This window comes from Xiphophorus couchianus, chromosome 4 (assembly GCF_001444195.1).
Source record: "Xiphophorus couchianus chromosome 4, X_couchianus-1.0, whole genome shotgun sequence".
Classification (NCBI taxonomy): Eukaryota; Metazoa; Chordata; class Actinopteri; order Cyprinodontiformes; family Poeciliidae; genus Xiphophorus; species Xiphophorus couchianus.
The window spans coordinates 26,492,556-26,517,372 of record NC_040231.1 but is presented as its reverse complement, the minus strand read 5'-3'; the positions used below and the strand labels follow the sequence as shown (position 1 = coordinate 26,517,372).

Sequence of the window (24,817 nt, the reverse complement as noted above, 5' to 3'; positions counted from 1 at the left end):
GGGGAGGCCTGTCAAAATGGAAAAATATAATGATAAAATTATTTATATTGCTTTTTTTTCCACCCTGCGGTTTGTACTGTAAAGTAGGCTATTTATGTTTATTTAGCTTAAACAATTTTGATGATCTTTTCTTCAAAATCGCTGCATTTTCCCATTCAAACGCTCGGAAGTGAAGCCGGTGAGGCAGCAGCGAGCTGAGCCTCAACCTCTCACTAACTCCATCCTATGAGAACATGCTCCTCCTGTCTGTACGTCTCCAATAAAATTGTTAAAAAAAACATTTAATGTATGAACTGATTTTCTATAATTTAGCTTATCTATATAATATACAGTGTTTTGTCGCCCATCTGCTTCAGAATTCATTGTGTTGTGAATTCAGAAATCGTGTTCCTCACACCTTAATGAGTAGTTATTTGATCTGTTTTTTTTTTTTGTTTTGTTTTTTTTTTTGCATTCCTATCATCTTGAAGCAGTCCGCCCTTCCCCGCCTGACTTCTAACATCGATGAAACATTTTCCGCCACACAGCTGCCCCTTAGTGGACATTTTTCTCTCCTTTGAATCCTCCTCTGCAAAGCCGGCAGGCGGCTGCACCTGAAAATCCCAGTGGATCGGCACTTTCTGTAACACCCAGAGCAACCGGAAGAGGTCACAAGACCTCAACTGGCAACCGTGCCGCCATCAAAAACGCACCAATCCCGTTTTCCCCATCCTGATGTCCAGTTTAAAGTCCGGCGGGTTGGCTTCACTTCACCACATCATTGTTTCTAAACCCATTGAGTTGCCGATTCACTGTTCCGTGTTAACAAGGAACTGAATAAGTGTGCATTTCCTTGCGGTCTGTCAGCATGAAAAAATGGGCGGCTTTAAATGGACTGTGGTCCGGTCAAGCCTCTACACACTCCTGTGTCCTTGTCTTCTAAAAGAAAAGGATCGCAGCTGCTCAGCAGACATCCACTCAGGAAAAAAAAAACACAAATGTTTCAACAGCCATAACCTTTAAAGCTGAGGAGCCACTGAAAACATCATGATGATTCACTGGCGTCTGCATTCATGTACGTTTTGCCGCTTTTGTGCTTATTTTGCACGGCTATCATGTTGCTGTTCCTGCTGCGCAGACACACAGCAGTTTCTTTACATTAAAGCGACTAAAGCATTCGTTTGAAGGGAAATGTTTAAATATCATCTTTGTTGCTGCGAACATGAACCCGTCCGAATGATGTTCGCTCCACATCCACTCCGCAGCCTCCATTTTTTTTCCTGAAGGGATTTATATACGTGTCGCGTATAAAAGAAACGCTCGGCGATGTTGGCTCTGTAATATAATCGGTCTCATCTCTCGACGCGCAGTTCACGACTACTACTACTCCTAGGTTGCGGCTGAAACGTTTGGGTGACATAAAAAAAAAAAAAGAAAAAGGGGAAAAAGAAGCCAGGCTGAGTGAGGAACCCAGATAAAGCTGCTGTGCTGAGCTGCCAGCAGGAGGTCTTTGAGTTTGTCTCCAGAAAAGAAGCAGAGGGGGGAATTTTTGGCAGCACGGCTTAGCGTAAACACTATCTGCTGAAAAACAACAGCAAAAAAAATAAATAAAAAAAGAGGGAAAAAAACTACACCCCTCTTTGAGTGGCTTTATTGAAATGCAAAGCCTCACTACTGCAATTCCTCACACAACTAAAACACATGATATGCCCCATTACTCTACCTGAATTACATGTTCAAACACCCAACCAAGATCAAGATACAACATCACAGAATCGGGCATTGTTAGTGTCATAGTGAAATATGGCTTTAGTCTAGTGAAGCTCGGCAGATTAATTACACGAAACATCACCTCAAAGGCACCCTGGGGAACCAGAGCTCGTCTTTCTCCCAGCTAGTTTTCTGTCTGCGCTTTCGAATCCCCAGTAAGGCCGTTTTTGTCCTAAACAGCTGAAGTCCTGCATGTTCGATACGTTTCCCTGCTTACACGAGTACGATTTAAATAAACCGGGCATAAGCGGACAACTGAGGATGATTTAACTATTTCAGTCAGGCGCAGGGACACATTTGTAGTAGGAAGGGTGAGCACACCCCAGGTGTGACATGCATAAATGAGGCCTTGATGGTGCATTGTAAATCTGTCTACGCCTTCAATGTGATATACATGCGGTGCATTGACAACATGCAAATACTTTCAGGGGCAAAAATTGAGAAAAACCTGAAATGAATGCATAAGACAGCAGTCTCTTATATTAATAAATAATATTTAACTTACTTTCAGCATTCAGACACTTTTCTGTCAAATTGGTATGTTTTTCCAAACATGTGGGGCAAAAGGTAGGATAGACAAGTAAAGCACAACTTCTGAGAAATGTTAATCTTCTGTCAACTAATCTGCCCAATTTTAATTGTAAAAAAAAAAAAAAAAAAAAAAGTTAAAGCTGCAAGCAGCCTCGAACTGCCCTTGCAGCTCTGTGGGAGCTCTGGCCTCCGCCAGTCGTTGCAGACGCTCTCGCGCAGTTCCCGCGCTTGTCCACCAGGCGATATGCGCCGATGCGTTCGGCAGCGCTATCTGAGGATGCACCAAAAATCTGGTGGAGATCGACTGATGCAGTGAGGAGATGTAGCTGATGGAATAACCTAAGGGGCGCAGTGGAGTCAAATTCGCCACGCCCACCTGCTCCATCGAAATCCGTCCGTGTTGGAAACCCAGTCACACCAACATGTCTTCTGTCTCTGGACACAGTTTCTCGTTGATTAGGGCAAAGGGGTCAGATAGAGACTGTTCTCAGTAAAACATGACACTTCCTGTTCTCAGGGGGCGTGGCTTAAGTGATGTCATCATTTGACCATTGGGTATTGTAGGGCACCCGATGACGATCAATCGCTGAAAGTTTGGTGCCTCTGTGAGTTTCTGTGCAGGATATATAACAGTTTCGTGTTTCATGGCAGTAGGCGGACTTTGACCCCTTGCAAAGCCCCTTCAGCATGCTCAAAAACTCACCGTTTTGATAACTAAAAATCGGCCATGCCTTATGAACAGACTGACCGAGTTTGAAGTCGATCAATAGAAATCCCTAGGAGGAGTTCGATCAAATCCGAAGGCTGTAAACGGCCAAAATGGGGTCAAAATCGGAAATTCAGTTCAAAATGGTCAACTTCCTGTTTGACTTGCACTATGACATTAATTGAATTTTCTGTGCGTCTCTACAAGTGTACCAAACTTCATTTCTCTACGATGAAGTAAGGTCAATGCGGACGGTATTTTGAAAGTTGCCAGGTGGCGCTGTTGAGCGGTCTCCAGGCTCTGCTTGTATAAGCTGAGCAGCATTTCACCAGGAAAGAACTGTTCTGCCACATCTGCTGTGCAACGTGGTTGTAAACAATATATAGTTTCTGAAGCCTCAGCACTGAGGTCTTATTTCATCTGCTGGCTCCGAATCTTCTTTCTTCTTTACAGCTGTATCATCATTGGCTAAGAGAGGAAAGACGCCTCCGAAGAGGGATTTTTCTTTGACATTGTTTGTCCCTGAGCAGAAATGATGCAGGCAGACTGGAGGCACAGCAATTCAACCTCTACCATAAACCTGTCTTATTCTAACAAAAAAAAGAGAAAAGAAATGGCCACCTAAATTTGAACACCAATATGAAACAGGTTGATATTACAAGAGGAGGAAGCTGAGTCTGAGACCCAGACATGATTTTTAATAACTGATTGGGTGTAAAGTTTATTGAAGTGACCTGATGTGCCAAAAACCAGATTTAATAATTAATTTACTTATAATTTTGATCCTTAACATACACTTATGACAGGCATATACAGCTTTGGAAAACATTTAGAGATCACTGCACTGAACACCATTGAAAACCTTCTGGTTATTCCACCAAATATTGATTTCTGAACTTTTCCTGAGTTAAAACATTGGGATTGTTGTTTCTAAATGAATATTAACTTGTTTTCTTTGCATTATTTCAGAAAATAATGTTTTCGTTATTTTTTTTCCATTTCTCATTCATTATTTGGCAAATAAATACAACATTTTTGCTTAGAATTTCAGAGACATGTCAGTAGCTCACAGAATAAAAGAATAATGTTCATTTTACTCAAACATATACCTAGAAAAAAGTAAAGTCAGAGAAACTGATCATTTTAGGTGCTCTCTTAATTTTTTCCAGAGCTGTATGTCTCACTAATTCTTCAGCCTGTTACCTTCAGATGAAAAGGAAACACTTTTCATTCACTACTTGTCGCTTTGAAAGCTTTTAGTCTAAATGTGAATCTCTTTCCAATGTTCAGCTTAGCGTCAGCCTTCGGATTACAACTGAAAAAGTGTCTTTAGCAAAAAAAAAAAAACAACAGCAAAAAAACAACAAACAATTTCTGATCATCTTCAGCTCTCAAGTTGACTCCAGTTTCAGTCAGAACTTTGTGACCACGGGTAGCGCCGCTGTTTTGACAACTGTGTTGATGAGCGACTGCGACGGCTCTCAAGGTATGAATCTTTTATTCTCTCTCCACAGCAAACATTTTCTCCTGTCAGGCTCTGGTCAGTAGCTGCTCTCACAGTTTTCTTTTGCTTAATAAAACATACGAGAATAACCGAAGTCGGCTGCTTCTTTCGCCCTAATAATTAATATGACTGTAAGTATGTATTGGCTGCCACGGATCCAGCATGAGCAGCAATCCCATACAACAGCTAAACTTAAGCCACTGGAAGCAACAGTGTGACACAGACAGGAGGATTAGCAGTGGACCACATTTCCCCTGGTCTGTGTCCTGGCCTTGTCACTGAATAAAATGATTTCCAAAAGAATCTTTTCACGCATCGTCGTCAAGGATTAGGTTGGTTTTTTTGCACATGTTGTTATATTTAGACGGATCTTTAAAAAAAACAACTATTTATTTGATGAGTCCATTCTGCTTTGTGAGGATAACTGAAGTTTTTTTTAGTTTCTTTAATGTTTTAGTAAATGTTAATCTAACTGTAGTTAGTGAATTAACACCGTCATGGATTATAATGTTTGCTGCTCTAGTTAATATTTAGGACAGCAGGATCTTAGTCAAAGTAAAGCATAGTTATGTAATTTGTTTCATTATTTAGTAGTTACGACAATGATTAGGCAAAAACAAACAAACAAAAAACCTATTTGCTTTACGTCGTTTATAATTTGCAGGAAACTATAGAGTATGAGAGTATTGGGCAGCTTGGCTAGGAAATGTGAGATGGAAAAAAAGTGGCTTAACCTCCCTTTACTTTCCATCTGAAATGTGGGAGAGTTTGTTGGAAAACTTGATAACCTGTTTCTATATTTCTAAAATTGTACTTGCGACGTGTGCAGTCAAATTAATTCTCAGTTAAACATGCATCTATCCCAAACTAGGCTCATATCTGACTTAGCACATTTACAGGCCTGCTGTGCAGAGGTTTCTCCAGGCTTCAGAAACAGGCCAGAACCCCCCATGGTGAGCTGCATGCAGTCGGCACAACCATCCTGATATAAAGTAGCCTCAAACGTAAGCGCTGCTGGTTATATTTCTCAGAACAACTTTGACTTCAAAGAAAATAGTTAAGCATGTAATTGAATTCTTAATTTCTGGAACATGACATTAAGATGCAAACGGCTGCCGTGCAGAAATTTGTACATTTTTAAACATTTATTACAGCTCTCATGGAGGTAAATATATATATATATATATATATATTCAACAGTCCTACTCTACTTAACACGCTCTCTTAGTTCTGAGTCTCAGTAGAAAGTTCCAGCTGTTTCAGACATTTTAGTTATGGCTCTAAGTGTAGATGTGGGAACATTCAGGCAATTTTTGATTCTGTTTAAGCCATTTTCTGATCAATAAACATCTATGGGGGATCAAAGTCAATCCATTTAGGACAATATCAACCAGAAAAAAAAAAAAAAAAAATCCACTTTCTTCTTCCCCAAAAAACCCCACTGCAAAACATCTAGGGGATGCAATGCATAAAAGGTTGTTGTCCAGCAGTTTCCCTGCCATGTTTCACCACAAAACAAGGCATTCGCAGGCATGAGGATTGTTGGTGGTGTTTTACTAAGCTGTGAAAAAAATTCCTCTTCTCTTTGTGGCCCTACTGCCATCTGCAGAAATACACCACTCGGCAAGAAACAACCAATCAGAGCCAGGAGGAGGGTCTTATCGCTGTAAATCCCCCTCATGTATGCGCTGCTCACACCCTCCTCCATGCTCTCTGCTACGCTACAGCTCCTTCCCCACAGCGGAGACTGCTGGAGGTGGCTTGTTAGCATGGCGGCTGATGGCGGCAGATTAACAGTTTTCATGTGACGGTAAGTTGTTTCTCCATCATTAGTACAGCTGCAGCCTGTATACGAGGTTGATTGACAGCGCTAAAACACTACTTGTTCTGATTGGTTGTTTCTTAGTGAGTAGATGGCAGTAGGACCAAATGGAGGAAAAAGAGGAGCTTTATTTTTTTCCACAGATTACCTGTGTCATGTTATGCTGTTAAGACATATCGGAAGTTTTAACAAATACGTGAAACACATAATTTTCTAAAAGTGTTCAACTAAATACTTTAAATAGGACAGAAAATAGTCTTGAAATGCAAATATTTTCCCCATAGTTTTTTTCTGTACTTATGCAGACCTTAAATATATTCAATACTTTTCCAGGTTGGGCAGAATTCCTGGTTATCTGCACTCAGAAACGAGGCCAGAGCCTATATGTAAAGCTATACATTATTGAGAAGAAACTGGGCACAAATAATTAGTGACTGAACTGAAAAACAAACAAGTGAGGAGATTTATCAGTCACCGGGAACTGAATTGATATGCGCTAAGATTTACCCAGGGAAGTGTTTAACTGAGCCAAACAGGGGGTCATGGACTGCAGGAGAGGCTGTAAGCTGAATTACAATAGTTGGAGGTGTAGCTGGAGTTTAAGGTTGAAGTGATAGAGCTGCCTTGGGGGAAAACTGGGAGGAAGGTTAACAGCTTAGCCCTGATTTATACAGCCAGATTCAATAAATCTCAAACTACAGCAGCACGCAGATACACTCAAAATACAAACTAGCTGGTGGCCAAAGCAAATAAAACAGATATCCTCTTCGGTCAAATAAAGCTCAGTTCTGTTCTTTGCTGTATCTTGCTTATTCACACATTTAATATAAAATAGAAAGATACAGTTCTTCATTGAAGTCCTTGCTATAGTAGTCTTACTTGACCTAATATTCCTTCCTTCCTGAATATATCAGATCAGACGGGTTAAAATTAAAACGGAGGTGAACTCTATCCAAAACAGACTTGATGCATTAATTTTCCCATCACTACTACACTACTAACATCTGAAAAATATTTTAAGGCATTAAAAATCTCTATCAACAAATCAAGATTATTTACTCTGAAAACCAAACTTGTTTTTTTTTTTTATTTCTGAAAGTCCACTCCAAAAATTTCTCAAGCAATTTTAACAAACTTCAGGGTTTTCTATGACTTCAGAAGTCTCATTGAGACTGATACTATCAGAAGGTCTCATTATATGTTCTAAATTTCACAAAATCATAAAGCTTTAAGTGTTAACCGTTAATTATTATTATCCTCAACCTCTGTGCACCATCACAGCAAGAACTTTGCATTTATTTTAAAGTTTTTATTCAATAAGATGTATTTTGTATTGGATCCCACAACAACCCAGCAATGAAAAATAACACAACCGAGCTCTTTTCCCCCGGAGCGAGAAAACTTTAGATGAAACTTCCACGAGGAGCAGAGTCTCTCCTGGAGGCTATTTGAATTGTAGGAAGATGAGAAATGGGAAAGCAATCTTCCGCAGCTGTGCTGAAATATAACTGCAGCAGGAATAGTAACTTGCAGGCCATCGAGCAGCCTGTAAGGGGACCACAGGCGATTCAAGCGGGCGCGGCTTAACAAGCTCCTAATGAAAGAAACTACAGTCTCTGGGCTATAAAATACAGCCCAGCTCAGTGTTAGTGGAAGAGATGAAACAAATGAGTGACTGCTGCTGTGTGCGTCTGCAGGGTCAAACGGTGTTGAAGCTGCCTCTTGGTTTTCGATCACGGGATGTCGGAGGGTCATTTGAGGCTTCGTTAAGGAAGGCAGGAGGGATGAAGTGGCTGTCACACACCGATACACACACACCGATACACCTGCACACACCTGTAAGTGGCAACACTAGAAGTAAGAGGAGATCCCTGGATCAGAAGGTTCAAATTGATAATGTAAACTACATGAATGAAACTTCGGTAGTGTGTTTCCTTGGTAAATTGTTCCAATACGGAAATATAAGTGTAAGAACATCCGTCTCTCTCTCTTTGGTGTCCCATGAGGAGTAATTAAGGTTTCCATCAGATACAAATAAAAGCAAACCCATTCATAAAATATAATTTTGAAAAAAGTAAATCAAAAGAATATTCATGATGAACAACTTGAACCAGTTTTCCCAAGAAAACCAGAATTCCTTTCAAGCATTTATCTAATGTTAAATACTTTATTCCATAGAAACACAACAGTTACCCACACATAAAAGCAAGTGTAGCGATTTGCAACAAAGTCGTATGATACAAATGTTCAAAAGCATCGCTCTGTCTACCCCATCTTGGCTCGAGCTCAGATTGTCACAGCGTTTCCTTCACCTGCAGTGGATTTTAAAGGAATGTCAATACATAGAAAAATTGATCCTTTCAGCTCCTAGTGAATAAACTGAAAGGACCAAAATAAGCTAAATTGAAATATCTCGACACAGGCCACTTCACAAAGGCTCCTACTGCTTCTTGGCTGAATAGAAACATAGTTAAACTAAGGAATCTGCTGGACGTGGCCCTAATGTTATTGCACCAATCGGTCTGATGAACTGTTCCAAATATGAAAAATGACCCCGACCTTTTTTTTAGCTGTAAAGTAAGTAGTGGATTTCTGTGTGCCTAACATTTTAAATCTGTCTAGAGTAACATTAAAAACTTATAATGAGATACGTTTAGTACTGCGGCCGCAATATGACTTCATTCTTCCACCTTAGATCTCCTCTTAGAGGTTCTGGGTTTGGACCCATCTGGATCTTCAGGTTCTGGACAGCCTGGAGGGTCAGTCGGTGGGCTGGGGACGTTTTCTACATCAGGCTCTGGCTCTAGAGATGTGGAGGGGCCTTTGGAAACGCCTGAAAAATATCATGCAGAGTTCATTTTATTCCACCGAAACCTGCTCTGGTTAATCTGAAGCATTTATTAAGGATGGTGACTCTGACTGACGCAGCCTGTCTAAGTTTGCTTTCAATACAACACAATCAAATACATATAAGTAGATCCAAGCATGTTAGCAGGAGCCACTTACTGACGTATACTTCAGGTGACTGCATACAACTAATGCCAGAAATGCTGCTAATTTGAATACATACACTGCTAAACACGGAAAGAATAGGTGAAGAGTACCTTCTGCGTAAAAAAGGAAAACAAAGTACACAGTGAAATTAATGGCATCTACTCTGTTACTGGGTTTGTCTTGTAAAGAGAATTAATGAAACAGAACACAAGGTATGCAGAAAAATTGGTCCAGGGTTACTTTCTATGCTGGTAGTGTCATAAGAAGCCTTGCAAATGCATTGAGTTTAAAAAACTCCCTAGTCTTCTGTTACAGCTTTTGGTACATCTCTTGTACTAAAACTAATGTTCCACAAGAGGTGTGATAGCGTTGAAAACTATAAAAAAATTTCATGTGAAAGTAGGTGAACAGCAGCTAGCTGCATAACACCCCTAAACCCCTACTACTGATGGTAGAGTGCATTGGTTTTTTCCCCCCATCTGTTAGCCACTTATTCAAAAATGCACAACACAAAGGTCAAGTGTGTGGTTTGGTTGCTGACTGAATGCATTAGCTGGTTTGTATAATTAACCTTAGAGCTAGGAATGTATGTAAACTGCCAGAAAGCAGCAGCAAAACCTACGGTACTTAAACTTTAAAAGCGTATTAACTTTGCTTACTTAGCCTAACAGGTAATAACCACAGCTGAGAGAAACACACTTGCAATGGGTTGGATGCAGGTCTCACACTAGCTGGCAGATAAAGCGATGCAAACGCCGGGAAAGCACACCTGTTGTTAGCTGGATGTTCTTGTTGTAGCTGGCAGCTGAAGACATGGCCTGACCCAGAGCTTGGTTGGTGCCGAGAGGAACTCCCGGGGTTTTGGCTGCTGCTGCAGAGTGAGGCTTGGCTTTGGAGTCCTTGCTGGGTTTAGTCCAAACCAGAGTATCTGTTACCTGCAGGACAGCGCCCATCTTCTGAGCCATGTCCATCAGCTGGGAGTGAATAAAAGGAACAGGTTAACAAGTCGTGACATGTAGCCACAGCTGGTTACTGACATCAGGAGCAGAGAGCTACAGCGTACCTCCAGATCAAACTCAAAGTTGCTACTGCTGTCCCGTAGTTGGTTGACTTTCCTTTCCATCTCCTGATATTGATCCAGAGCTCTCTTTTTGTCTCCGTGATTATAGAGGAATATTGCAAAGTTCAGGTTGACCATGGGGTTGGGTCTGTGGAGGCTTGGTCACCAAGGAAGAAAAGAAAACTAATGATTTTTTATAAAGTTTGACATTTTAAATAACAATTACAGTGTGGAGTCCAGGACTCACTCATCAAGATTCACAGCTTGTTCGTATGCTCTGGTGGCATTCTCTACATCTTCCAAATTAGTCAAAGCGACTGTTAATTATAGATATAAGAAAAGAGTTAGCAATAAACAAAATTCACTGGACATTGCTTTTTTTTTTGTTTTGCTAAACCCGTCCTAAAAAGTTATTTTATTTCGAATAAAAATATTAAAACAATTTAAATGCCCACAAATATTACAAAATGGCAAGACGGCATGGTTTTAAAGGATTTAAATTATACCATGGATCACTTCTCTGTCTTTGACACGGTACCTGCCAGCAACATGTAGAGTTCCCCCATCCGTGGGTTCAGATTAATGGCTGCGCTGAGGAAATGGAAAGCTGAGGCGTACTGCTGCATGGTCAGGTGTACCAGCCCCAGGTTGTACAACACTTTCCAGTCAAAGGGAGACAAGTAGTGAGCGCGCTTCAGGCAGCTAATGGCCTGTGGGAACAAGTGGGGGAGGAAGCATGGTAATTGTATCTGAGGCAGAACAATCTAGGAACAAGTGGACTTATAATGCTTCAAGGACACATGAGTCAGATTCAGTTGTGTTACAAGCCACTATTATATTACACATATGCATTAATGATAAGCAGGAGAAAAGACATGGATACAGTTTAGTTTATATTCTGACCAAAGAGTACCTCCTCCACAAGCTTAATTATCTCGCCCCCCGTGTTTGAACAAAAGCATTTTTTCTGACAACGTCAACAGGATTCATAGATAGACAATAATTATTTAAATCAGGATAACAAATCAACAAAATAAGTAATAGAATAGAGGGAATCAATGTGCTGCAATGGCTCAGTCAACGTAAAAACCTCAACTTTATTGAAATGCTGTGGTGGGATCTCAGAAACAGAAGCATGCAAACTTTAATGAACTGTTGAAACACTGTGAGGAAGAGTGGCTCAACATTTAGCCATAAGGATGTGAAAAACAGAGTAAAATCAAGCAGAAAACAACTTATTCAACATAACTGCCGATAGTGTTTCTGCAGCTATTAAAATGATGGTTTTCAGATGCACGGTCTGCATAATTTAGCTTCAATTTTGCTCAATAAATGACAAGTTTAGAATCTGATGTGCTCTGGAGGTAAAACATTAAAAGTTTCTCAGCCTATGTCCAGCTCATTTCAATGATGTGCTTATATATAAAATCTCTGGTGCTCAAATCCCATTAAGCCGCTCTAACTGCTGTGCTACGGCTTCTTTCCTCCAAGCAAAACACAAAAACACAGCATCACTCACCGCCACGTACTTCTTCTTGCCAAAGAAGCACATGCCAATGTTGTTCCAGAGAGGGGGGCTCTCCGGCACGGCGCACGCTGCCACTCTGTACTTGTTCATGGCCACATCAAAGTCACCGTGGGTTTGCATCATGCTGCCTGCGGCCAGGATGGCCTGGGAAGAAAAGGAAAAAAAAAATCTGTGATTAGAGGCATATTAGAGGAAGATGTACGCTTTGAAACAGAACATGATGAGAGTCTGACTGGAACATCTGAGTGCGATTGACCTTCCGCTTCAAGTGAACCGCTGTGAAAGAGAAACCTCAGCGCTGCCTTCAGGTGTTCAGCAGGAAACTTACGTTTGAACTTGAAGAGTGATGTTGTGTCAACAGCCAGCATACCTTATAATTGTTGGGGTCAAAAGTGAGGGCATTCCCAAGATGCTCGAACGCTTTCTGGTACTTCCCGAGCTAGACAGGGAAAACAAAATATTATTATTACTTTTTGTTTTAAAAGTACAGATTAAATCACAGAAAAGGCTGCAAGCAACTTCACCCACCTCCAAAAAAAGGAGGCCGAGAGTGGTCAGGAGTTCAGTGTTCTCTGGAGAGAATCTGCATGGAGAACGGAGCACGTTAAATGACAAATGTCACATCATGCTTGTAATTACATTTAATGCCTGGGCTTCTTTGAGCAGAGAAGCTGCTGATTATGCCATCAGGCTTTATTTCAGCTTAATTGTAGCGTGTTAATTATGACCTGTGTGGCCCAAAGAGAAATGTAGAGCGGAGGCACATCGACTCTAAAATAAGACTCACAGTGGTGCGTCTCATTAAAGGCAGCACAAGTATTAGGGCATTTGATTAATTCATTTGGCCTCAACAGGAGGTAGCCATAATGAGCGCTATTACAGACACTGATGTCATTTTTCTTATTTACACCATAGACTCGTGTTTAAAAATTCAGCAAACTGAAAATGGGGTGAATTTATAAGGAAGCTGGAAAGGTCCTCGGGTAAAAAATATGGTGAAGATGGAGCTTTTGGATGGAATAAATGACAAATACTTCCTGCAGGGAGCTCTAAAGGCTGGAAATCATTGGATAAACAAAGGAGGAACAAGTTGAAAGCAACTCCTGAAAGAGTTTTAGAAACTTCAACTTGAAATAAGGGATAAAATTGCCATTACACAGCCTTGCAAGTGCATTTAAATCCTTGGACTATAGCCATTTTATGTGACAACACAAAGCAGTGCATAACTCAGAAGTGGAAGAAAGGAGGTAAATAGTTTTCCAAACTTTGGATATGAAGACATAATACTGTAAACAATTATGAAACAAGCAGTAAACATTACATTTTAGGAACCTCTCCACCTGCTTCCCCCATCTAGAGATTTTTGCTCATATTTTGTTTATAAAAATTGCCGACTCGGTGAGATTGGATGGAATGGGGATTTCCACATCTTCTCACAAATTTATTTTATTGGATTTAGGTTTGAACTTTGACTGGGACGTTAGTGACAGACTGCTACATTCTAGGTGCCCAAAGGAGAGTTATCACAGATCCTTCCTCCCTGCAGTTATCAGATTCAATAACCATCACTATAGAGTATACTCCAAAAAAACTCAATAAGTATTCACATACATGCTGACGTCTGCACATCTCTGTTGTACAGTCTGTATTGTATAGTCTTTAATTTTCAAATCCACATGGACGGTTTGTACTTTAAAAAAAATGTTTTGGGCTCCAAAACATTTTCTAATAACTGCAGTGTTTATGTTGAAATTTTGCCTGTACTACATAGTACGTTGTCCTTTATTCTGGTTTTATATAGTTCAGATTCTTATATTTGAGTGGGACAATAAAGTATTCTTCTATTCTATTCCAACAAGATTATGCTTTTGAGATAAAAACCATTACTTTGTAGCTTTAGCTCTAATGTTAGGGTTGCCATTAACTTATTTTGCTCCCCAAGAGCTGGATAGACATTAATGATCACTAACAAACCTCTCAGGCCTTTACAGAGCAGGTTTTTTATACTGACTTTAAATGACAACAAATGGACTAATTAGTTGGTGTCTAACTTAACACACTGGATTTTGGATCGGAGTAGCAGAAGAAGGGAGCCTGAATGCACGTGAACGCCATTTTTAATTTTAATTTTGTTGTTTTAAAAAAAAAACTTTGAAACATGAATGTCATTATCCTTCAGTGGAGGGGAAATGTTATGTGCTATTTTGGGTTGGTGTTTGACTTAAAAACAACCGCTTGTCTGCTCAGTGGTTGCTAACAGTATGAACGTTTAAACCTCACTTACTCCACTGCTCTCTTGTACACTTCGATGGCCTTGTCAGCGTCTCCAGCCAGCAGATGAACTTTCCCGAGCATCACGAAGGTCTTGTCATGTTTATTTGTCTGCAGAGCGGCGTTTAGATGTTCCTCAGCCTGACGGAAACAGAGCATCAAAAATAAATAAACTTCCCCCTGGAGGCAACAGCTAAACTTTTTTTACTGTGTAATGTTGGGAGTACTCACAATTTTGAAATCTTTGATGAAGTAATAACACACACCCAGGTTATGACTGATCTCCTATGGTGAGAGAATGTCAGATGTGTTGCTCTTAGTTTAATTTGCTAATAAAAATAGCATGCAAGAAAGTTTAGTGGAAACTGGATGCTGAAGTGAAAGAGAGGATTCGAAATATTTGGACCGGTTTTTCCTCAGCCTTCCAACAAAGTTGCTGTTTAACAAAGTATTGTTGAGAAAAAAGACAGTTCACTGAGAGTACTTTCCGTTCAAGATGTGAGGAGAACTTCACGCTGCGTTTTTGGAGTCTAAGATCCCAGGAAGCACAAGTTAACACTTTTCTTTCAGACTTCAAGGGAAAGCAGAAACTCCACACTGAGATGTGTGTGGGTGTGTATTGTTTAGCTATTCTATTTAGGACCTTCTGTGTCATATTCACTAACGTTCTGAAGGTCCCATCAGCTAAAGCCTGGTCCTAATGCAGCTTCTTTAAGAGTCGGGATCAAATTAATCGATTATTGAAATAATTGTCTACTAATTTAATAATCGATTAATTGCTAAATTGTGTATACAGACATATAAGGGTCCTTTTTTAAGAAACCCTACATTTTAAGGGAAATAATCAAGCCAAAGCTGTACTAAACTATATACATTTAGCTAAAAATATACAATTTTTAAGACCAAATAAACAAACTGTCTGTAAATGTGTTCTACCCAGAACTCTCCAAGTGGCAAAGTTATAACTTCACCTGGATTAAATGCCGTAAAAAAAATTCCTATTAAGCAAATTTATCTTTTTCCCAAAAAAAATTTACACATTAGCCCTACACTGTATTGATGTTAAGTCAAGCAGAAACAACTGAGCTTTTCTCTATTGATTACTAAAATAATTGTTAGTTGCAGCCCTAGTATAGTGTGAATATTGTTAGGGTTAGTGTAAAAAAATATGTGTGTGGGTTAGACACAAATGCAGTTACTAAAGTGAATGGAAGTCAATACAAAGACTTGTACAGCTAGAAATATGAACCTATGTGTGTGTGTGTGTGTGCTATTTACCCAGTCTTTCTCATTAAGCTTTGCTGCTTCATGATAGAACTCAATAGCTGCTTTGTGCTTTCCAAGAAGAAATCTAGGAAAATAATATAAAAAGAGTCAATATGAGAAATTAACCTGAGATATAATTTTGTACTGAGCCATTTCTACGAAACAGAGAAAAGCCTCCACAGGTAGGTGAATTTAGTGAGATGATATCTATAAAATTACTGTTCCTCACCTCCCAGCAGTTTTACAATAATTACTAGGAAGTCCTCCTATGCCGATGTTGTTAGTTAGTGAGGGGGGCTCGATGCACTCATGCAGGGTTCAGAGCAGCAGACTTACAGTGATCGGGCCACTTGCTTGAGGTTGTCTGAGCTGCTGGGATTAAGGATGGCGCAGCTCTGAAACAGCTCCAGGGACTCCTGGATCTTCCCCTCAAGACGTAAGATTAGTGCTGGATAACAACAAAGACATGGCATAAAAAGAGGATATTCATCTATGTGAAGAAAAATAGAGAAAGGACAAGAAAAAAAAATCAAAGGCACTGCATGCCATCCAAAGAGAGGATTTGGGGAAATACACCACATACCGTGGAGCTTGGTAGAGCTTTTTTTTTTAAATTCACTGCACCTTTTAATTAATATCACATATACGGTAAAAGTGAGAAGGAAAAGACGGCAGCAACGTCTCACCTTGAACATATATGGCATATTCACACATCCCATTGGTTTCCTGGAGTTGCTCTTTAATGATCACCTACAGAAACAGAGAAAGAGAGGCAGGTGGATGTTAATTTGATGAAGTGGATGAAATACTGAAGAGGCATTTTGCTTAAGAGAATTTAATATAACTTACTTCAATAAGTTAAAGTCATTTTAAAATACATTAAAAGAAAAAATCCAACTGGCATTATGGGTTTGATACCTCTCGCTACTGCTTGGAAAAATAAAATAGATGAACAATAACTAGCATCTTCCAATAAAGAAGGATAACTATTTAATAGAGCAATCATCAATTAAGGTCCAAATTAACTTTTTTGCCTTGCCTAAGTCTTTGAGTTGAGCAAAAACCATTCTAAACCATTTATAATAGACTGAATATATTTTCACCTAATATCTGCAGTTAGAATTTAGATTAAAATTTAATTAATTTTCAAAGTTCCTCAATATATTTTTTAGTCTTCTGTTAATAAAACATGCATCAATCTGTGTGGGGTGAACTCAAACAGGCAACCCTAGCGCTGCACCATCACTCCTAAAGGACTGTACCAGCCATTTAAAAGATGCATTAAACTTAACATTAAAAGCAATATTATTGAAAAATATTACAATACACAAATCATTTGCAATACATTTGTATTTTGCTTACTTAAGTGTTTCTAGTTGGTTTCTCTAATGCTTCTAACATTATGATCTGAGTCAGTTGTGTCAACACATTTGACACAACTGGTGGATTTTGATGATGGAGTTTGGCAAAATGCAATGCTTAATGCTTGTCCATAATTGGTACTTGTATTATGTTTTTATGATTCTTTGTCTTATTTTAAATAGGGATTAAAGCTAGGCCAGGTTTAAAGTTGACGCTCTGAACCGGGTGCGAGCCAAACGTGCCGGCCTCACGCGCCTTCACACTGCCTGGTCTTGCACCTATGAATTTTTTAACTCGGTAAGGATCACACGCGCCACTGTTCAAAGTTAATTATGCTTTGTTTCAAAGCATAATTAACTTTGAACCAAATTGAATGAACTAAAGAGCAAATTGCTATATACAGAAATTGTACCAAATAGTTTTGAAAGTGCCTTACTATTTTGTTGTGAAATAAAACTGAACTGAAGAGACTTCTTTTCCAAAGACACAGTATGTGTCTTTAGAGTATATATAGATATTATATATAGAGTATATATAGCAGTTGACTTGTCAATGCTCTGTTTTAAGTTTTACCCTCCTGAGAAGGTATTTATAGACTTCAAACAACCTCAAATATCCTATCCGACTAATTTCAAGTCATTTTCACAGTCGGATTAATGAAACTTCACAGCAGGAAATCAGATTAAAAGTCTAGGTTGGAGTTTCTGCAGATTAAAAGAATGTGCCGCGTTATCGCGTAGCACGAGGCTGATCTTCACAGTGAGAGCAAGAAGGCGTTATTGCAGGAACACGACTTACTGTTGCAAGCATCCATTCACAGAATGCTTTCCATATTCATGTAGAAATACAGCAATTACTGCGGAGAACAAGCAGAGTGGCAAACTGACGTGGGTATTTACCGAGCACTCGGCTCAATCATGCTTCCCTTCGTGTGTTCGGACCAGATCTGACAGTGAACACACATTGGTCAATGACAGAATGAGCCACGGGGAGAATTTAAATCATTTACCTTACAGGTCTCATAGTCTTTGCGCACATAGTGCTGGTGGATCAGCCAGTTTCTTCTCTCCACAATAGGAAGCTCTGGAGCTGGATGACATGACAGAAAGAGAGAGAGAAAAAAACTAATTGAAAAGAAACTGGGGGATATTTTAGTCACGCTACATTCTTCAGCTCTGGTGATGTCTCGTTTTGTCGAGAGATAAAAGATTAATTTTGCACGCGCCCTCCTTTTGCAGTCATTAAAAGGTGTCTGATCTGACAGTAAGCCCAGATGTTCCCCTGCAACCTCAATCCACTAGCTGGATTTAAGTCAATTCACCTGACACACTGGAGATATTTGCTTGTTAGCTAGCTTTCATTTAAGAACAGATGGCTCAGGCTGGAAGCGGTTACGTCTGTGTATGAATGCTGTTTTTTTTTTTCTCTCATATTTCGACAAGCGAATAAATAATCTGGAAAGAGCCCCTACCTCTGCAGTCTCACGCACGTCTTTGATGCGACAGTTACCATATAGCTGTTAAGGCTTCAACCAACCCCAGGCTAAACTTTAATCAACTCATCAGTCAGGCTGTAAATGTCACCTTGCACGCAAGTTTTGCCTAACAAACACTTGCTTTTTTCCCCCCTCCACCACTATCTTTCTCCTTTAACATCTTGGCAGGTTGAGATATTCTTCTTGTTGCCAGGGCAACGCTGTCTCTCGGAAGCCAGGTGCTTGTGACAGAGAGCGTGCGGAGATTGAATGAAAGTGGGAGGCTGAGGGAATGAGCAGCACAATGTAGGGCTTTAGAAAAGGGTTAGGCAACCTCAAGAACTAAAGCACAATGCTCCAAGTTCTCTTCCCAGCAGAGAGCAACATTTCATTTCACAAGGAAGGAAAATGTAATTCCAGCAGAAGCAAGTTTGATTCCAGTAATCCTGTTATCTCACACCTACTACCTTTCCCTCCGGGGCTAAAAATAGGATTCTATATATTGTAAAATAAAGTGCTGTAGCTTTGAGTCTGTCAGCGACATTGTAGAGAGAGGGAGGGGTGTTATTAAAAAACAGAGTATAACAATACAGTGTGAATCCCCCACTACCCATCCATCTGTTTTTTTATCTGCCAGGACTTGAAGCAGAACTCTGATCATAATTTGCAGGAAGAACCGGAACCGATTCTAAATGCTTCACAGAAATCCAGGTAAAAACTGGATGGGTTCACTTCATCACGAGTCAAAACGGTCCCGTTTGTGGAGACCCAATCGGATTTGTTCGTTCTGAAAGAGCGACGGTGTGCTTGTCTGTTGGATTCCTGGATCTGAATTCAAAAACAACAAGGCAGATTTGGAGAAGAGAGAGCAAAAATATCTGTGACACGCAACTACAGGGGGAAACAAGAAAGGCCCAGCATGTGGTGTCCCATAAATAGCTGTGTAGGGGAGGGAGGCAGAAAAAAACAAAAAACCTTATCCCAAACATAAAGGAATTATGGCATTGTTGTATTGGATCTGGCTAATGCTAAGCTTAGACTAGCTTGTGTTTCAGACACATGTTAAAGGAGGATAAGAGCAGAGAAGAGGCGTGCTGAGATCAAAGGACACATGGGGAGATTATAAGAAAAAAAGAAAAAAAAAAGATGATAATTTTTTGGGAAGTTTTCCCCTTAGAAAACTTCAGAAATCCCCTCATCTCGTTGGGTCGTTTAATCTTACGCTGCTGAAACATGCTGCAAAGGAAACAGTCATGTTTGCACCTTCTGAGCTTTTTATCCAGGAAAAGATGCTGGGCTGCACTGCAGATAACCTAATAATAGACCATAATACTCTTGTTGTGCACAGCATAATTAACTTTGAGCCTGCATTAAATTATTCTAATTGCATTTCATGATAGTAATTATAGAATATATAAACCTTCAGTATCCATGGACACAATTAATATCGGCTTTGTTTCTTTTTATCTTATTACTTTTAGGATTTAGACTTTTGACAAACAATTTAAGGTAATGATTACCAAAAAATAATAAGCTGTATGTAATAATATGTACATATTAAGAGGGTCTGTTATAGTTCTACTGTTTAGGTCATAGCGGCATATTATAAAACTATCCATATTTAAAGTTGTTTTATTGCTTCCTAGAATTATTGCTGTTTCACTTAAAATAGTGAAACAGCTCTTCATAAACACACATTTACACAGTTGATCTACAGTATATTTACCGGTACTTAGATCAACTGGACAAACTATGATCTGCTGATCTGAAGACTTGACTGTATCAAATGTGTTGTGGCTCCATGAATTTACTGGGCGTGGTTTGATTTTGTAATTTGCACTTTTGAGAACATCATGTCCTAAATCGTTACATATGGAGTCCCTAGTCACTTAAATAAGTCCTACTTACTTAAATTGCAGATTGGCCCCAATGTAACGTTCAGGTCTGGTGAAAGTTTTTTATATCACTAGATGAAACACATGAATAATGTTCATTTATGATCAACATCAACTATACAAAACAAATCAATTTCTTTACCACATTTTTATTCTTGGATCAAAAGAAGAACAATATATAGAGTCGGTTTTATAATAAGCTTCAGTATTATAGCTAGAAACATAGAAGTCAGACCCAATTTTATGTGACAACACAAAGCAGTGCATAACTCAGAAGTGGAAGAAAGGAGGTAAATAGTTTTCCAAACTTTGGACATAAAGACATAATACTGTAAACAATTATGAAACAAGCAGTAAACATTACATTTTAGGGACCTCTCCACCTGCTTCCCCCATCTAGTTTTTTTTGCTCATATTTTGTTTATAAAAATTGCCGACTCGGTGAGATTGGATGGAATGGGGATTTCCACATCTTCTCACAAATTTATTTTATTGGATTTAGGTTTGAACTTTGACTGGGACTTTGGTGACAGACTGCTACATCATTCTAGGTGCCCGAAGGAGAGTTATCACAGATCCTTCCTCCCTGCAGTTATCAGATTCAATAACCATCACCATAGAGTATACTCCAAAGAAACTCAATAAGTATTCACATACATAATTATAAAGACAGGTTTGATGAAAAAAAAACACAAGAGGATATGATTAATCTTATGACAACATCAAAAAGATAATATGGAAAATTAAGATGACAAAAAACAACCTTAATTTACTATGAATATTCCTCTCAACATGATGGCTCAGCAGCTCAGTATGTCAAACCGAAGAGAGAGGGTGACCTCTGCAGGCAGATCATGTCTTGGCAGTTTTAAACAGAAAGAGCATTAATGGCAAACTGAATGGAAAACAAGTTGGGTTGTACCTTTAGGTGCACGGCGCTTCTTGGCTTCAGTAGGAAGTGTCAGCTGTAATAAATGAAACAAAAACAGGTGAAACATGTGAATAAAAACTGGGACAGGACCAATGGAACACATATTCAGTGTTTCAGTATACAACTTCTTCAGCAGGTACTACTAAAGACATGTATCCGACACCATGAGAATAAGAAATCTTGTTTGGAAACCCCATTCCAATCCCTTGTGGAGCGCTGAAAGCTCATGATAATGTGCATAACATGAGAAATAGCATCTTAACAGTTAGATTTTAATTATATTTATCTTCTGAGATAATGTTTACTTAATGACAACACTCAAGTCAGATTTATCTTGACCTGAGGGTCAAGATTGACTGTGTTAGTTTCTTTCTTAAGTATGTAAGTAAGAAGGTAATAATTAGGAAATATAAACACTGAAAACTAAGGGTATTTGTTTTAGGGGGTCATATTGCATTTTAATGTTTTTCATAACTTCCTATGTGCATAATAATGTGTTATCAGCCGTTTTGTAGGTCCAGACTGAGAAGAGCTGTTCTCCCAAACAACAGGGCCAGATACTAAAACTGTGAGGATTGCCTGAATGTGAGACATTTGATCGATAACTACCAACATGTTGGTTTGGCACACACAAAAACAATAGGCATAGAACTAACAACGCTCAATTTTAGACAAATTAACTGAGTTATAAGGAGACAAGGAGTGCTGCAGTTGGATTGCACAAGTTAAGTGTGTTTTTAAAATTATTGCAAGAGTCTGGAGAAATTAATACACTTCAGGACTAAAATAATAAAAACAAAATAAAAAAACAGATTCATCTTCTACTACTGTGGTTGTCAAACTGATAAGAAAAAATTAAAAATATCATTTATATTTATAAACTGATGTGTATATCATACTGTATGAGTCGGTTTACATGGTTCCAGCTACACTCAGTTACCTTTACGTGTCGGTGTTGGCAATGTAGCATAAGCGTAACTTCCTGAAGGACTGGTGTGGACATGTCACCAACTCTGGCATGAAGGGGACCAATATTTCCTGCACCTTTTTCTTCTTTATGTGCATGCATCTATGTAACTCGGCAGCAGATGCACGTTGTATTCAAAGCATTAACAGCCAGGTAAGGATTTTTAAAATTCCTTTGCAAAATGTAAATGGCAAGTTAGCTCAGTGATTTAGTGGATTGGACATCACGTGTTTTACTGTGCGCACCGTGGCAGTGCGCCACAAGCGTTGTTGCTTTACATTGAGTCAGGAATATCGGTGGTCAGGGAAATGACAAAATCAAGCAAAGAATCTGAGAAGGGGACGCAAAGTTTTGAGATTAATTACCAACACTACGGTAGCAAGATAACAAGGTCCAAGGGGATCACATTTCACAGGTCAGTAAAAAGCTTTAATTAAAAATATATATATAAAGAAAGTGTGTGTATGTTAGTTATGCTAGCTTAACGTTTATCACCTTAACATGTACTCTTGCTGCGCAGTTCAGAGTATTTCAATTCAATTTACACAAAACATAAGGACGTGCAGGTGTTTAAGTTAAGCAATCATCAAATAGGATGAAATATTTTATAAAGCATAAAGGGCCAAAGTTTGTTCAATTTTAAATTGTGGCTCCTATTAAATTAAATTATGGGCAATTAAAAAGAGAAATTCGCTTTGTTCTCTCTTGTGACAGAAACCAAACTATAGATTTATTAGCAGAGAGAATATATATTTTACATATCCAAACATGAGCATCTCAGCTTTAAGCCACATTTTGTAGAATCCAGTAATATTGATGGTCACTCTACTCACCAACTGCTCCAACCAGACCCAAAAAAGGTTTTGCATCTTTATTATTTGCTATATTAAAGACACATTATGTCTCATCTGCTATGTGTAAGTCAGCAGGGCAAAGGATTTCCAAACCAGCTGAGGGACAGCTGTGGAGTCAGAATCACATAATTGAAAAATACAAAGTTTGTACTGACAAGGATTAATTTGGTTTATACAGAAGTTACTTATTTTGTTTTTGAAATGCTTAATAACATTTTGATTGTTGCAGAATCTCATGTTGTCGATGTTTTTAGCACTTGATAAAATCAGACAATAAAAGGAAACTGTGATAATTCTTCACAAAAAATATTACTAAACTGTAGGGAAGCCTTCAGCAAATACAGGCTGATTCCATAAATTAGAATATGACTGAAAAGTTCCTTTTCACCAAGTGAAATACATTATATAGATTAATTAGATTACACATGTCTTAACATATTTATATTTCATAGTATGTTTAATATCTCCTAAAAACTTATTTCCGAAAGGTACTATTAATCTGACAAGCCTGATCAGGACGTATATCCTAATTTATTGGATAAGACTGTATGGTATTCACATGTACGTTTTGGCTTTATTCTTAGCACTAGAAAAGAAAAGGCCTTCCAGTAACTGGGTGCATCATCACCTGCTCCTCTTCCTCCCCGCCAAGTTTCAACACAAAGTTACACCCTTGCAATGTAGTGCATTCAACCGGACAGTATGACAGCCTCTGATTTTGTCATTTAGACATAATTATTATTAGAATACAAGTCGTTAAGAAGAGCCACCGAAGAAAACTGCTAATTAAGGAGAATTTACAGCAGCTGAGTATACATTTAACACACGCATGCGCAATCCAATTGCCTTAAACCGTCCACTTCTATACATTTTAATGCTTGCGAAACGAACGCAATGGTGGCTTTAATAAAGCAAGTCGTAATGGCATATATTTCAAAACCTCATAACTATTACACAAGTTAATTGTAGTTTGCAGCACGTAATGTAGTGGGCTAAAATGGCAAACAACGCACATCCCCAGGACATTAGTTTCGTCTGCTTTTAGCTCCAGCTGTAAGCGCTCCCGTTTGAGTTTTGCAACGAGATAAAGAGGATTAAATTTGAAAAGTTGTAGCTAGCGGTCTTCGTAAGCTCCGGCTTAGCGGCAGCTACCAGGCGGTTAAAATAAGCGCAGTTACAGAGCGTACTTTTAGTAAAGGTGCCGTGTTGCCCCACGGAGCGTCTCTCTATCAAACGGTTCAATGTTCACCCTGCAAAGTCAAGACTCAATTTATGATGTACACTCACCACCGTAGCGTTCTCCGCGTCCGCCATCTTGAGACGATCAACAGCAGAAGCCGTTGCTATAGTTACGAATGGACGTGAACGGAATGACGTCTATGAATGTTAATGAGTACAATGAGGGACCCTGCAACTTGAGAGAGAGAGAGAGAAAAAAGAAAGAAATCACCCTTCGAGGTGAAAACCTGCAATAATGAAGGCTTGACTGCTTTAAATAAATCTTCAGCCTAGGAACTAGCAATATAATTTCCTCATTACCTTACAGATTGTGCTCTCAATGTTTTATTTTTAACTGGAGTAAGTGTACAGCTTCTAAAATAATTGTATTGGTCAAGAAAAAAAAAGCAAACACCTAAATCCATTATGTTAAAATCATACAAGTGTATTGTAACTGTTTCAAATGTCCTACATCTATAATATAGCTTATGGCTCAAATAAACCACAACCATGGACTGTTTGCTGTTGCCATCATCCTTATTACATATTAACAGACCTGTTATATGCTTACATTTAGAGGTTGGTATACATTTATATTGGTTTTAAGCATCATAACATGTCGGTGCATTTTTGTAGGAACATTAAGAGAAATGAGCTTCCTTAACCAGTCATGATACAAGGAGAT

General features: G+C 39.0%; 1 protein-coding gene across 9 annotated transcripts in view; it reads right to left on the bottom strand.

The window, feature by feature from the left end:
• The window catches only part of bbs4 (Bardet-Biedl syndrome 4), a 29,798-nt gene extending 5,481 nt beyond the window's left edge, over positions 1–24,317 (bottom strand). Inside the window, exons 1-17 of one of the 9 annotated variants that reach the window (XM_028014805.1) lie at positions 21,085–21,112; positions 20,176–20,233; positions 17,803–17,882; positions 17,592–17,649; positions 16,118–16,181; positions 15,768–15,879; positions 15,444–15,516; positions 14,397–14,450; positions 14,179–14,306; positions 12,423–12,477; positions 12,265–12,333; positions 11,886–12,038; positions 10,905–11,076; positions 10,614–10,683; positions 10,370–10,523; positions 10,076–10,280; positions 9,003–9,145 (exon numbers count right to left, since the gene is read on the bottom strand). In XM_028014805.1, coding sequence (XP_027870606.1) covers positions 9,003–9,145; positions 10,076–10,280; positions 10,370–10,523; positions 10,614–10,683; positions 10,905–11,076; positions 11,886–12,038; positions 12,265–12,333; positions 12,423–12,477; positions 14,179–14,306; positions 14,397–14,450; positions 15,444–15,516; positions 15,768–15,879; positions 16,118–16,181; positions 17,592–17,603 — 1,464 coding nt within the window. In that variant the 5' untranslated portion in view covers positions 17,604–17,649; positions 17,803–17,882; positions 20,176–20,233; positions 21,085–21,112. Of the gene's footprint in view, positions 1–9,002; positions 9,146–10,075; positions 10,281–10,369; positions 10,524–10,613; positions 10,684–10,904; positions 11,077–11,885; positions 12,039–12,264; positions 12,334–12,422; positions 12,478–14,178; positions 14,307–14,396; positions 14,451–15,443; positions 15,517–15,767; positions 15,880–16,117; positions 16,182–17,591; positions 17,650–17,802; positions 17,883–18,264; positions 18,386–20,175; positions 20,234–21,084; positions 21,128–24,201 lie in introns of those variants that run through there. The other 8 variants (XM_028014800.1, XM_028014804.1, XM_028014807.1 and 5 more) reach the window with 8 other exon arrangements.
• Between the last annotated feature and the right edge of the window lie 500 nt (positions 24,318–24,817).